The sequence below is a fragment of the Physcomitrium patens genome, chromosome 13, assembly GCF_059467195.1.
Source record: "Physcomitrium patens ecotype Gransden chromosome 13, ASM5946719v1, whole genome shotgun sequence".
Lineage (NCBI taxonomy): Eukaryota > Viridiplantae > Streptophyta > Bryopsida > Funariales > Funariaceae > Physcomitrium > Physcomitrium patens.
This window is the reverse complement of record NC_143422.1, coordinates 9,243,895-9,258,798: the sequence shown is the minus strand read 5'-3', so window position 1 is coordinate 9,258,798 and position 14,904 is coordinate 9,243,895. Positions and strand designations below refer to the sequence as shown.

Here is a 14,904-nt window from a genome sequence, read left to right as displayed (position 1 = left end):
TCTTTTCTTGATTAAGAGTAGATTTATCTTTTTTTCTATTTCATAAATAAAAATATCTAAAATACTAATATCTTTTTTTTCATATTTTAAAAATATATATCTATTTAAATTTATTTTTAAGTTTAAAAATTGTATTATATTTAATGTGTTTAGGCAAATTCTATTTTATCAAATTTTGGTTATTTTTGGCTAATAATTTTATCTACTTCAAAATTTCTTTGAAGAATAATTTATCTTTAAGAAGAAAATTATTTGAAATAATTTGTTTTATGTATTTTATAAGAATTTTAGAATATATTGTCAATAGAAGCTCTCAACTCCTTTATACATAAAATATATATAAAGATTCTTATAAATTATAGTATATAAGTTAATATATAAATTATTAAATATACTTTATTATTCTTTACTTGATTTTCAATAACCTTATAGGTTTTTTTTTACAACTATTAGAAACATGGTTATTACAATGAATTCTTATGCACTTTTTAAATGCAATAATTTTGTTTGTTGCCATACATAATATTTTATGGAATGTATAAATAAAAAAAATCCTCTTCTTTTGAAGACTTGTTTATTTACCTTTTGATTGCTTAAACTTTGTCATATGCAAGATTCTATGTTCTAAGCATTATTACATGCATTTTGCAAAAAATGTGAAACTACCAAATTATAAACTTCTTATCAAGTGATATTATAAATGACAAAAAGGAGTGGCAACCACATTAAAATGCAAGCAAATACTATACAATTTAATTCATTGATCTTTTTGTTACAAACTTGTAGTGATGTTGAGTTGCATTATACATCAAAATATTGTGAGAGACAAAATTATAATATGTTAAACATTATCTCTCAAGCAAACATCATTCAAAGATATTATTTCAGGTCATGATAATTGTGTTCACGAATGATATTATTTGCAAATCAACCCATATAGTGATTGATTTGTACCAACAAACAACCCTAATCACATGTGAACGAATGTGAAACTCAACGGTAGCTTAAACCCTAATTTCCTTGTCCTCTTTCTGGTGGAACGTGCAGAAGCATAGGACGACAATGGGACGATATTCGTCCTAAAACCAACGAGATATTTTCTCGCTCGTCGACGACAGTTGGCGTTCGTCATGAGTGGTTTGGGCAATGCCATTAGGAACATGTACTCCATTCGGTTCACGTGGTGGGAACTTCAGTTCTCACGATGGTGACGCGGTTATGGGTTCCAGCGGTGGTGGGGGAAAGGGGACCCCATGATCACGGATAGCGAGAGAGAGCTTCACGAGAGCCGCCTCATCGTCTTCCTCGTCGTCGTCGGCGTCTTCTTCTTCGATTTCTCAGCTTCACCGAATCCCATTTGAGTTGTTGTGATTGTTGCAGCGATGGCGCGAGCCTGCCTGACCGCGGCTCCCCCGACCTTGTTGCGCTCCGCGTCTCTCTTCTCAAAAAATCCGTATGAACTTTTGCGTCCACACGTGATTACAGTCCAGCTCGGAAACCGTTGATTGGTTGCGAGAGTGTCCGCTCCAGGATTAATGCAGTTCAAAGTCGTTCTGGATTCATATTGTTTTTTTTGTAGAGGTATCGATTTTTCTGATCATGGCGTGGAAATCAGAAGTGTATGTTCTTCTGTGATGTGCTCATAGCAGGTCTGGAATTAATGTTGGGCTGCCGGGAGGATTATGGCGACCGCTGTTGAGGGCGAATTTGGCTGCTTCTGCTGTGTCGAATTCATCAACAGCTGAGAAGCCGTTAGAGAATGTAGCCGTCACCAAGTAATTTTCTGAAATTCACGTGAAAACTTGTCATTGTCACTATCATTGGGTCGTGGAGTGGGACTTGTGTTTGTTCGCGGCAGAGAAAAGGGGTGATCCAAAATGCATGTTTAATGAAACCTTGAATTATTGATCTTTTCTTCTTGGTAGTTGGTCACTGCGGCATTGTTGAATTATAATCGTATGAATTTGATTTCGTATGTAATATCGCAGTAATTGCTTGTCGTTTGCTATTGAATTGAACCTAAAATGTGGGCAAAGCGTGTAAATAATGGTGGAAGAAAATAGCCTCTAGCACTTAGAGCATAGTTTTTAAGCTGACTAATGATACATTTTATCTCAATTGAGCTGCCTACATTTGCTTTTAACTCGCATAAGAACCCTCTGTCCTTTACTTTTACGCCATTGAAATCGTAATGTGAAGTTTTGGGTCAGGAAACGTGTTGTCTCGGGTGTACAACCGACGGGGTCGATTCATTTGGGAAATTATCTCGGGGCGATCAAGTCATGGGTTGGATTGCAGGTTTGTCCTGCTAACAATCATTTCATTTTGAACTTTTCTCAAGGACCTTCATGGCTAGGGTTCTGAAGCCTCTTGTGTCACAATTCACGTAACAGAACCAGTAATGAGATCTTGTTTAGAGTTCGTTATCATGTGAATCCTCTGAGCAATGCTTCTGCAGCGGTTGGATTCCACGTGACTAATGCTCGTGATCAGTTTCCATTCTTCTTCTAAGCGTATCTGCTTTCCTTTTTTTTTTTCCTTTTTTCTTTATTTCCACCAATGAACTCGGGGTCCATCAAGCTAGTGCTTGATAAATCTTTTGATACTTAGTTGTGGATTTGTTAGTAATTTATTTTTTGCATTAGATTTGAATTCAAAACCCTAGACTCATGATTGCTGACCTGCATATATCCCAAGACGCCGATTCGCTCAAAGTCGAACCAAGCTTATGAATTTGAGTAATGTACTCTAAAATATAGTCTTTTGTACGTGAATCTTGAAATTTATATGTAACTGAGCTGGTCTTCTCAATCACAAAACCTCCCACCAGTACAGCTATCAAATTAAAACGGTTGATTTGGATGCCAGGGAGATGATATGTTGTGCTTCAGAGTGGAAGGTTTATCTTCTGATTCTGCTATTTTCGTAATTAGCTTTTGTTCTTTGGTGTCCGCAGGATCTTTACGATACGCTTTTCCTCGTTGTTGACCTCCATGCGGTATTAAACTAAACTTCAAACAATCTGTTCGCAGAGGTCAAATTTGTTTAGCTGGTTTTGGATATTTTGGGGAACTTCGAGCCGTCCTTTGCTTTGACTTGGATTCAAACATTCATTCCAAGGGTTTTGGAACATGTTTTCTAACTCGTATTTGCAGATTACGATGCCACATGATGTTGAGCAATTAACCAAGTCAACAAGAACTTCAGCAGCCTTGTACATTGCATGTGGCATTGATCCCACCAAGGTGAACAAGATCAATTTAAAACACATAAATTGGCACTTTTACACTTCAAAACAAACTTCCTAAATTGCACAACTGGATACTGATGCTCACCAGGACTGATGTACTCACCGAGTTGCCTTTGATGCAGTCATCTATATTTGTCCAATCCCATGTATCGGCGCATGCTGAGCTGACTTGGTTGTTGAGCTGTGTTACTCCAATCAGTTGGCTTAACAAAATGATTCAGTTTAAAGAAAAGTCCCGCAAATCGGTAAGTATTCCACTTGGTTTGATTTGCTCCTACTCCATCTAATCATGTTGAGAAATTTCCAAGCTGCAAGGTTGTAAGGGAACCCCCATATACTCGTGAATTTTACCAGAAGTTAGCCTGCAACTTAGCACGAGGTGATGTGCAGGGCGAGGATGTCGGAACTGGTCTTCTAACTTATCCGTTGCTCATGGCTTCTGATATCATACTATATCAAGTAAATTATCTACCTCTTCTCACTAATTTTTTTACTTGTATATGACGATTAGAAAATTACTAGTAAACCAATCCTGCGCGACGATTGCAATCATGGTCTCTTTTCAGTCTCAGAGCTTAGTTTTGACTCTATAAGTTACGTTATGGCAGTCTGACCTTGTTCCTGTCGGAGAGGATCAGAGGCAACACCTCGAATTGACTCGAGATGTGGCTGATCGTGTCAACCATCTCTATGGTGGCCGAAAATGGAAGAAACTTGGCGGGTTAGTGGTACTCCTGCTTATTGTAACATCTTTGTAGAGATTTGTGTTCATAAACCAAGTTCTGATCAGTGATGTTGAAGTCGAAGGCACTATGTTTTTTTGTTGAAGTGGAAGGTCGTAGAAGGCTTATTCAACTGAGGTTAATTTTTGGATGCAGACGAGGTGGGAAAATTTTCAAGGTTTGACTCCCAACCAATGGAGCTGTAGCAAGCAGATGGCTATATGCCAAATACTCATCAAATTGTCTTCAATGCACAATTCTCGATGCATCCTCAAGTTTTTGATAAGCTTTTCTTTTTGCCATTTAACTTTCATTGTATCTCTATCTAGGTTCCGGAGGCCCTTGTCCCTGAGACGTGTGCTAGGGTTATGTCGCTGACAGACGGCACTGCAAAAGTGAGCTGATTCGTATCTGATCTTTTACTATGCAAATCTTTCAATTGTAGCTTACATATTGTTGCTCCTAATGAAGCTATTCTAGTTGATTTAATGTGTTTGATGGTTTTAAATGTACAGATGTCAAAATCAGCTCCTTCAGATCTCTCACGGATTAACCTTCTTGATACACCTGATGTAAGTATTAGTGATAATTGCCGCATACTACGCTCTCTTTGTTGTGTTGATATGAATTTTGCAAGTCGAACTATTGATATGTTAATATATGGATCAGGAGATTATAATAGTCTTCTTTCCACATGTGTAGTAAGCCGTTGTTTCAAGCGTTGAGGAACGTCTGTCGAAGTGCTCACAGTTCATTGCTTCTCACAGTTCAGTGCTCACAGTTCATCATTGTTGGTTCTTGCAACATTGTTCTTGATGTGTGATGGTGTTCTTCGCAACAGCAAATAGCGAATAAGATAAAGCGATGCAAGACAGACTCCGCCTTAGGGTATGTTATCTGAAGGCCATGATGGGTGATCATGTATTTATGTGTCTCAGACGTGTTTTGTATTTGAAGAGCATTTTGACTAGAGATTCAGAGGATTATAGAATGATCTGGAATGACCTTTGCTTATCAAGCACTTCAATGTCATGTGACAAATGTAACCATGCTGTTGGAGCAATGGTTGACTATTTGTAATATTCAACCGCTATGTTCTCAAACGGGTGATGTTTATGCGTATGCAGAATGGAGTTTGGAAATGTGGAGAGGCCAGAATGTAACAACCTATTATCAATCTATCAACAAGTTACCGGGAAGACTCAGCAGGTATACCACAGTATTTTCGGTTCGTAACTTGCAGTTTACAGTCATACGCTAGTTTAATAATCCCAGTTTCAATAGCCCAATTCTGGGCTACCCGAGTTCCGAATTCACTCACGGGTTACGATTCAAAGCGACCTTTCAACTTTGACAGTCCTAGAATTGATCAGAATGCTTCGCAGTTACTATTCATTCACTCGTATTCATGCTTGAGGGCTTCTTTAAGATTCTACTCTAATTTACTCATGATCCAACTCTCATATGCGGGCAGGAGGTAATTGCTGAATGTGGAGAAATGAGCTGGGGACAGTTTAAGCCAGTTCTCACTGATGCCCTGGTTGCACACTTACAGCCGATTCAGGTAAAGGACTTATACGTTCAATTGTGCACGTTCCAAAGAGTGTTTGGTTCAATGTCCTACCGAGGACTGAGTGTACTGAATTCATTATTAACTTGCACGTGCAGAAAACTTACAGCGAAGTCATTGCGGATCAAAGTTATCTTGATAGTATTCTTGGCGAAGGAGCTGCCAAGGCAAACCTCATAGCAAATTCTACACTTAAAAACGTATACAGTGCAATGGGCTTTGTTCCTCGAACAATACCTTCCACGAAACTGAAGGTTTAATCAAATTTCTTATTAGATGCTAATATTTTCAGGCTAAGGAAGACGTTGGCGGATTTTCCAATTTCTTTATTTATACCCTGCATGAACCAGAGGTTATATGACTTCTGTTTCTGTTTGAGGACAGCAGCGATCATTGAAAATTGGTTTGTTTATCTCTGTTCCATGCACTCAGATTAATGGCAGGAGTTTACAGCTAAAACTAGAGTATTTTTGCACGGCTTTTGTATACAATGTCCATTTATTCAGTGTGGAACTTGAAGTACACTATTCAGTGGAGGGACCTGCCGGATTCTGGCCAATATAGAGTTTCTGAACAATGTATTGCTTTATTACATTAATCTGGAAGTGCAAACGTTAATCTTTCTAAAAACGAGGGAATTCAGAGGTAATCTGGGAGGTCAGTCGTTCAGTTGCGTGATTAATTGGATGAAAGCTAAAAGCAGACTTTGGCTCGCTGAAGTCTTTTTTAACTTGGTACTTTCAATCCAGTTAGAGATGCGAGGGCAAAATGATTTAGTATTGGCTGATGTATAGTCGGTAACTTTTCCACAGGAACAAATTGTGGACTTTTTTGCCCATGGTCATAACTTGAACCTTGAAAAGATGTTTTAGAAAGATGTTTTAGTGTTTGCAGAGGAATAAATTGTGGACTTTTTCGCCCATGGTTGTAACTTGAACCAGGTTTAGGGTTTAGGGTTTAGGGTTTTCCAATTTGTTTATTTATATCCTGGTTGATTTTCATTATACTTTACAAAGTTTTTTTTTGCTTTGAGGATGCAAGTTGATTCTTTCTCATCTCATTGCAGTGCAAAACTATGTAGCAATTATAATTTAAATATGACTATTGTTCAAATGCACATAGATCACTATTTGAAAGATGAATATTTGATATGCTTCTCCTTTGAGCTTCATTGTTTCATTCATTTATGCCATAGGTGGAGAAGAATGATTGTAAGTTGATTACATACATCTATGTTTGTTGTATTACATGCCAAACACGTTTTTACTAATGTTGGTGAATGATAAACCTTATTTATGTAGATAGATCAATCCACATATTCAACTCTCCAAAGAAGATTAATTCAAGTCTCTATGTAGTTTTCAATTAATGCTTTCTATACTCTGCCTTTTAATATACTACCAAATGAATTTTGAGCTAAGATTGTTGCTAGAGGACATAATAAATATGGCAAAGTGTTCCAATCTATTAAAGCATCTTTTTGAGATTCTTGTATATCCCTCATTACCAACTAATGGACATCTTCAACAACTTTGTAGTGCAACATTAGGCTATTTAATTTATCTACTTTTGTCTCAAGTTCACCTTATATAATGATTGCAAGTTTCTTCTTCACAAATCTAATCATGGATACCTGATAGTTTCAATGGATTTTGCTACATTACAATTAATTGCAATCTTTGCAATACTATAAAACAGTAGGAGCTTCAAGCTCACTTTGTTTACATTTGGTGTCTCTTCAAAGACAAAGATTGGTAAACACCTTATATTTTTAAAAATACATGGTATGAAGTTCACACCTTTTGGTTATGTATGTCATATGCCTATCAAGAAGTAGAATTATTCATGAATCTATGACATTCAAACAAGTTATATAATATAAATTTCTCAACAAAAAGATCTATGATATCTATATCCATCAACATATATTCATAGTGTCTCTATCTCCTAGCTTTAGAGATATACATTTATTGCAAGATAATTTATGATTGATTTTTTAGAACTTAAAAGTAAATTTTAAAATATATTTAATTATAAATTTATATTCATAGGAAAATATGTAGGATGATATATGATACTATTGTGTTTTTGTTACTCCTTCACTTACGTCTTCAATCATAGCTAACTTGAGTTTGGTTATTTGTTATATATGCAACTAATGAGGTGAATAAAGATGAACTTGCATCTTTAAACTAAAAAAACCTTGTATAATACAATAAAAATGGGCAAAAAAGTTGCAAATATAAGGTTTAGATTTCAAATTTTCCTCTAAGAACTTTGTCCTTAGAGGTCCTCGTAAGGAGCACTACTTCTTAACACTATCTGCTAATTGGTTAGCAAGACCACCAAAGGAGGTGCCCCTCTAATCTCCCCTTAATTGTATCAAGTAGCAAGGTCCACATAACAATACCTAATTAATCCTAAGCCTTTACATTTTTTACATGTGCATATAACAATATGAAATATATGTGTAGCAACTTAGGATGAACTTGTAGCTAGAGTCTTTCACTTATCTTTCATATTAAAGTTAATTCTTCATACTTGTACTATGTATATCATATTATGGATATATTATGGTTGAATTTGCAATAATGCAAAGTCTCTAAGACAATCAAACCTTATCTTATAATTTTTTTCACCTAGGCTTCTATAGCATGTATATTTACATAAATGAAACTAAATCCAATGACAACATGATTAATTATAGGGACTCTTAGTATAAACAATAAGTGATTCTTCTCTATTAGACAATCTATAAATCAGTTTTTTTATTCAACTCTCTCTTTTATTTTATTTTCTTACAAGTTGTACATAAATCTTATTGTCAAGGACAAGAACTCGATGAAAAATAATTCAGACAAGTGAGCCTTCACTCAAAGAGAGGTAAATAAACAAATATATATATATTGAAAGAGAAACTGGAATGGCTATTGCCAAAAGACAAGAAAACTAGAGACCCTTGAAACTAGACTAGAAGCAAGAAAGGAGTTGACAAGAGTGAAGAGAGCTTCACTCTTGCCTCTATATATACTATCTAACTAGAAGCCACGTGGTGATATTCTATAAGACCTCTAATATGTGTTGACTTTCTAGGCCACATGTCTTTGCTTGCAAGGCAAGTTTTCTATGAGTGGACTACGTAGTTAGCTTGTCCTTCAAGTTACCAACATGTGTGGCACATGGCTAACTTGTTGACCAAGTTTCTAACCTAAAAGTCAACTATGGACTCCTATAAGGTCAAAGCAATGTCTATGAAGCTTCTAGGAAGCTTCTCTAGAAGATATTACATAATTAACCTACTTTTATCTACTTTTACATACTTTTATCGACTCTTGTAGGTAATTATATGTATATCCGTGACATTACCCCCCCTTCTAGAGACGAGTTCCACGAGGAGCGGTGATTATATGTTGAGAAAGTCTAATATGCGACGAATTATATTTACTACATACTCTGATCTCTGTTCTCTTCGAAGGTAGTTGATGGGTCCTCTTAGCCATCGATAGTGTCCCATTCCAGGGCGACAAGACCACCCTGTTATTTGATCATTATTGAGGCCTTCATAACTTTCTTCAAATAATATATTTAAAATACCATCAACAGTCGTTCCTATCTCCAGTAATATCACCAAACATCGAGAATCTCTTCCAAGGTTGTGATAACAAACGCGTTGTATCTCACCATCTATTCGAGGAAGAACATATCGTTCTTGAGGGTCTTCATCTCGGCTGCGTCGTCTTGAAGGTTGTGACAATCGCAATGTCTCATCCGGTAAGTCAGCAAACGAAGGTTCTTGAGTTGAATCCGCTGGTTGTTGGCTCTCCATCTAATTAGCGTCACAAAAGCAAAGAAGTTACAAACAAGGATAGGAAATTGAATGTTATCTTGCCTCAATCTTGTCTCTTTTATAAGAGAGATTTTCATCTTGATTTTGATGGATGTCGTTGATGAAAAACTTTGACTTTAGCTGATGCATTTGCTAGATTCGTGGATGGCTCCCATGTGCGTTCACTAATATCATATCCGGGCAAATCAACAAGATATTCCAGCTTATTTTGGCGCCGCCTCGAGTCTAATATCTCTTCCACCTCAAATTCTTCATTATTATCTACTTCTATAGGAGGCGGTGGCATTTATCTTCTTCCTTGTATATCCACTGTCTCATATGGTTCAAGAAGAGACACGTGGAATACAGGATAGATCTTCATTGACTCCGGTAGATGTAACCGATATGCAACTGGGTTGATCTGTTCAGAAACAGAAAAGGGGCCAAGCCTACGATAGTCCAACTTGTCACAAGGTCGAGTAGTCTTGATATTGTGACGAAGTAGCCATACCTTATCACCCACATTGATTTGTGGTTGCTCCTTACGATATAGATCTGCGTTTATCTTTTGTCGTTCTTGAGCTTCCTTCAATTACGTCTTCATTATTGCATGTAACTCTGACAACCGATTTGCCATATCTTCTGCTGCAAGATTATCAACTTTTGAAAAATCAAAAGTATCAAGTCGTGGATGATAGCCATAATTAGCAAAGAAAGGTGTTTGTTGCGTGGAAGAATGTATTGTATTATTATAAGCAAACTCTGCCAATGGCAGAAGGGTTGTCCAATCATCTTGTTGATAGTTGATAGTACACCTTAAATATTGCTCCAAGACTTGGTTTACATGCTCTGTTTGTCCATCAGTTTGAGGATGGAAAGCCGAAGATAGCTTTATGTCCACTTTTAAAATGTTGAAAAGGGTCCTCCAAAATCTTGACACAAATTGAGTTCCCCTATCCGATATGATATCTTTAGGTAATCCATGATAGCGATAGATATTATCAATGAAAAGCTTAGCTGTTTCTTCACCTGTGATAGATTTTGTACATGGCACAAAATGTGCTATCTTGGTGAAACGATCTACTATCACAAATATAAAATCATAAGATCTTGAGCTTGGAAGATCTGTGATGAAATCCATAGAAACAGAAGACCATGGTTGTTCTGATATAGGTAATGGCTGAAGAAGTCCGTAAGATCGATGATGAGGAATTTTTGATCTTGAACAAATATCACATGATTGTACAAAGTCTTTGACTGACTTCCACATTTGTGGCCACCAAAAATCTCTTGATATGAGTTCCAAAGTCTTATTATATCCAAAGTGCCCTACTGCTGGAAAGTCATGACGTGCTTGAAGAACACGTAAACGTGCTTCTCCTTCTGGAACATATAGGCGTCCTTCAAAATATAATAGATTATTCTTGAACTCGAACTTAGAAGGATCATGAGACTTGGAAGAATTATTCTCGATATCATGAACATGAGGGTCTGAGGACATACTGGACTGGATTTGCTTGAGAAAAGTTGAATCAACAGTCAATGTTGATTTCATTGCTCGGAGATGAAATTACTCCAGTTTCAAGAGGACCGTTCTTTGTTGCTCAAAAGCTTCATCTCCTTCTTTTGGTGTAAAATAAGAACGTCTAGATAGGGCATCGGATAAACCTTGTTGTTTTCTTGACCGATAAGTGATAATGAACTCGAATCTTGACAAAGACATACTCCAACGAGCTTGACGACGATTCAACATGCGTGCTGACATGAAATACTCGAGGTTCTTGTGATCTGCATACACAGTGACTGGACTAGAAGCGCCTTCTAGATAATGATGCCATTCTTGAAAGGAATCCATGATCGTAAGAAGTTCTTTATCGTGGATCTCATAATTAATCTCGGCTGCTGAGAATTTTCTTGAATGAAAAGCTATCGGATGAAGTTTGTCATCTGTTCCCATTTGTGATAAAACTGCACCTAAGGCAAAATCTGATGCATCTGTTTCCATAAAAAATGCCTTAGAAAAGTCAACACGATATAAGATTGGTGCAGAAACAAACGATGTCTTCAAGGCTTCAAATGCTGATTCCGCTTCTTGATTCCATTGGAATTTATCTCTACTAGTCAAGCGTGTAAGTGGAGCTGCAACTCGTGAGAAATCTTTGATGAAGATCCGATAGTAATTGGCAAATCCCAAGAAACATTGGACATCTCTTACTGTCCTTGGAATCTTCCAATCCATGATTGTTTGGACTTTCTTAGAATCCATCATGAGACCATCATTTGAAATGATGTATCCTAAAAAGTCAACTTGAGTAGTGTGAAATACATACTTTTCCATCTTGGCGTACAATCCTGCATCTCTAAGTTTTTGTAATACTTGACGGACATGTATTTCATGTTCTTCGACGTTCTTAGAATAGATCAGAATATCGTCTAGATAGCAGACGACAAAATTATCTAAAAATTCACGAAATACATCATTCATGAGATATTGAAAAGCAGCTGGTGCATTCGTGAGTCCAAAGGGCATGACATTATATTCGAAATGTCCATACCTGGTTCGAAACACAGTCTTTCATTCATCTCCTTCTTTGATCCGTACTAGATTATATGCTCCTCTTAGATCTATTTTTGTATAGATCTTAGCTTAATTCAAATGGTCAAGGAGTCCTGATATCAAAGGTAATGGATACCTGTTCTTGATTGTGATCTTGTTGAGTCCTCGATAATCAACACACATTCGTAAAGATCCATCTTTTTTCTTTACGAATAGAATTGGAGCTCCTGCTGGAGATTTTGAATGGCGTATGAAATTCTTCGCTAAATTCTCGTCAATATATGTCTTGAGTTCAGCCATCTCATCTTGCGATAAACTGTAAATTGGTCCAAATAGTGGCTGAGTTCCTTCCTTGAGGTCGATTGAACAATCATATGGACGATGCTCAGGAAGAATATCTGCATTCTTTTTTCTCAAAAACGTCTTGATACTCCTGATATTGACTTGGAATGCTACTTGAAGTCTTTACGTTTTCAGAAATAGGTGCAGCATAAATAGCAAAAGTTGATCCTTCTTTTGCTGCGTGTATAAATGCTTTTGCACCTATCAGTACGGGTTTTACTATACTAGACTTATAATTTTTTACTTGGTTGGTAGAACTATTAATAACGCTCTGGGAAAAGTCAAGTTTACACGAATTCCAATCTATTCGAGGGTTATATTTTTCTAGCTAGGATAAACCTAAAATAACTGGATTGGACGGGGATTTAATTATGTTAAAAGCTATGTAGCTATCATGACCGTCTATTATTACTTTTATAGGATGAGTTTCATGAGTGACATCTCCAGAAGACAAGGGACGACCATCTATGACTTCTATATGTACTGGTTTAGGTTTCTGTATAAAAGGTATTTTACGACTTTTAACAAATTGTCCTCTAAAAAACATGCTGAGGCTTCCGAATCTAATAAAGCAGAGGCTTTGTAATTCTTAGGTCCTAAATATAAGTCTATTATAAAACTAGGAGAGGGTTCTGAGGAGAGGATAGGACCTTCATTAGGAATTGTACAAGGTTCCAGCTGCATGGTCCCTATTGTAACTGGACGAATCCGTTTTCCAACATGTTGTCTTCTTTGACCATCGTACCCCTCATTTTATAGTTGCGTCGTTTCTTTCGACAATGTTGAGCACTGTGCTTAGGTTCTCCGCAATATAAACATAATCCTTCTTGACGATGACGAATCTTTTCTTGCTCAGTTAGGGGTTTAAAACGTACCGCGTCAATTTGCATGTCTTCTACTTCTGAATGTACGTTTGGCAAAGATGTTGATGTTGCCAATGAGTAATAACGTTGAGGTTCGCGTGAATGATTCTCGGATCGAAATTCGAAAAGTTGATTATCACATTTTATCGCAAAATCGATTGCTTGACTCAAAGTTTGAGGATCAGGTAAGTTGAGCATCAATTTCTTTACTTCGTATTGCAATCCATAAAGAAATTGACTGATGAGTGCAGCATCATCCCACTTGATGTCAATTGCAAGTTGTCGAAATTGTGAAGCATACACTATTACTGAGCGATTTCCTTGTCGCAGAATTCGGATCTTATTTGTTGCAACACGAGTTGCATCGTGTTCTCCATACATAGATCGAAACTCCGCCAAAAAAGCTTCGAAATTGTCCAATATTAGATTTCGTTATTCAAAAAAAGACGAAAACCACGATAATGCAGAACCAGAAAGTAGAGTGCCAATAAACCTGACTAGTGATCCTGGAGTTGGATAGCTTTGCGGTTGAAGTTCAATTGCCAATTCTACTTGATTGATGAACCCTCGAAACTTTGATCTCGTACCATCAAATTTCTTGGGTAAGGCAATTCTTGGTTCTCTAGTGCTTACAGGTTGTTGTACAATTGGAGAAGGAACGTGATTTGTTGCAGATGTTGAAGCAGCTCCGATCATCTCTATATCCCCACTTTTTGCTATTCTTGTTCTTTCCTGTGTTAGTGAATTGAGTTGATGCATCGCAAGCATTAACTCCCTCATTTGCTCTTGCATTTGTCCCATTGCACTCTTCATTTCAACAAGCTCTGCCATAATGATACTAAGAAGAAAAATTTGTTTGATACTGCTCAAGACAAAAGAAAAGAAAGACTTGATAACAAAGAAGATACTAAGAACAATATCAGTTTAGAAGTGGGTAATCCGCAAACTTCTAATACGCTTATGTCTTGTCAAGAGAAAGGGGTAATCCACTCTTACTCAAGAAAAACAAAGCTCTGATATTGTAAGTGTATTCTTGTTAATCTGTCAAGGACAAGAACTCGCTGAAAAACAATTCAGACAAGTGAGCCTTCACTCAAAGAGAGGTAAATAAACAAATATATATATTGAAAGAGAAACTGGAATGGCTATTGCCAAAAGACAAGAAAACTAGAGACCCTTGAAACTAGACTAGAAGCAAGAAAGGAATTGACAAGAGTGAAGAGAGCTTCACTCTTGCCTCTATATATACTATCTAACTAGAAGCCACATGGCGATATTCTATAAGACCTCTAATATGTGTTGACTTTCTAGGCCACATGTCTTTGCTTGCAAGACAAGTTTTCTATGAGTGGACTACGTAGTTAGCTTGTCCTTCAAGCTACCAACATGTGTGGCACATGGCTAACTTGTTGACCAAGTTTCTAACCTAAAAGTCAACTATGGACTCCTATAAGGTCAAAGCAGCGTCTATGAAGCTTCTAGGAAGCTTCTCTAGAAGATATTGCACAATTAATCTACTTTTATCTACTTTTACATACTTTTATCGACTCTTATAGGTAATTATATGTATATCCCTGACACTTATGCATTAGAAAAACAAAAAGATAAAAGTCTCATTAAATAGAACATATAAAGACTAAGGAAATTTCATTTTGTGACTAAGTTCAAATTTTATTTATTTTTTATTACTAGTTTTATATTAATAGAACAAATTATAACAATCAATGTGAATTATGAAACTATAATGACATCTACTTTTAAGCAAAATAAAGTA

General features: G+C 36.6%; 1 protein-coding gene across 2 annotated transcripts; it reads left to right on the top strand.

Moving 5' to 3' along the window:
* Positions 1-1,283: 1,283 nt before the first annotated feature.
* Positions 1,284-6,172, top strand: LOC112290144 (uncharacterized). Of its 2 annotated transcripts, none has more exons than XM_024536133.3 (15): positions 1,284-1,453; positions 1,650-1,775; positions 2,211-2,298; positions 2,957-2,998; positions 3,156-3,245; positions 3,373-3,495; positions 3,641-3,709; positions 3,859-3,971; positions 4,129-4,150; positions 4,302-4,367; positions 4,488-4,544; positions 4,814-4,860; positions 5,100-5,181; positions 5,447-5,536; positions 5,641-6,172. In XM_024536133.3, the coding sequence occupies exons 1-15, from the start codon at positions 1,383-1,385 to the stop codon at positions 5,800-5,802; spliced, it is 1,248 nt and encodes a 415-aa protein (XP_024391901.1). In that variant the 5' UTR covers positions 1,284-1,382; the 3' UTR covers positions 5,803-6,172. The 2 variants fall into 2 exon arrangements, with proteins under 2 accessions (XP_024391901.1, XP_073394373.1); XM_073538272.2 differs by having other exon boundaries at positions 1,305-1,453; positions 1,647-1,775.
* The last annotated feature ends 8,732 nt before the right edge of the window (positions 6,173-14,904 follow it).

Coding starts and splice junctions, on each gene's coding strand:
- LOC112290144 (XM_073538272.2), top strand. CDS start 1,383: ATGGCGCGAGCCTGCCTGACCGCGGCTCCCCCGACCTTGTTGCGCTCC. Junction 1,776..2,210: donor GAGAATGTAGCCGTCACCAA/GTAATTTTCTGA, acceptor GTTTTGGGTCAG/GAAACGTGTTGTCTCGGGTG. Junction 2,299..2,956: donor AGTCATGGGTTGGATTGCAG/GTTTGTCCTGCT, acceptor TGGTGTCCGCAG/GATCTTTACGATACGCTTTT.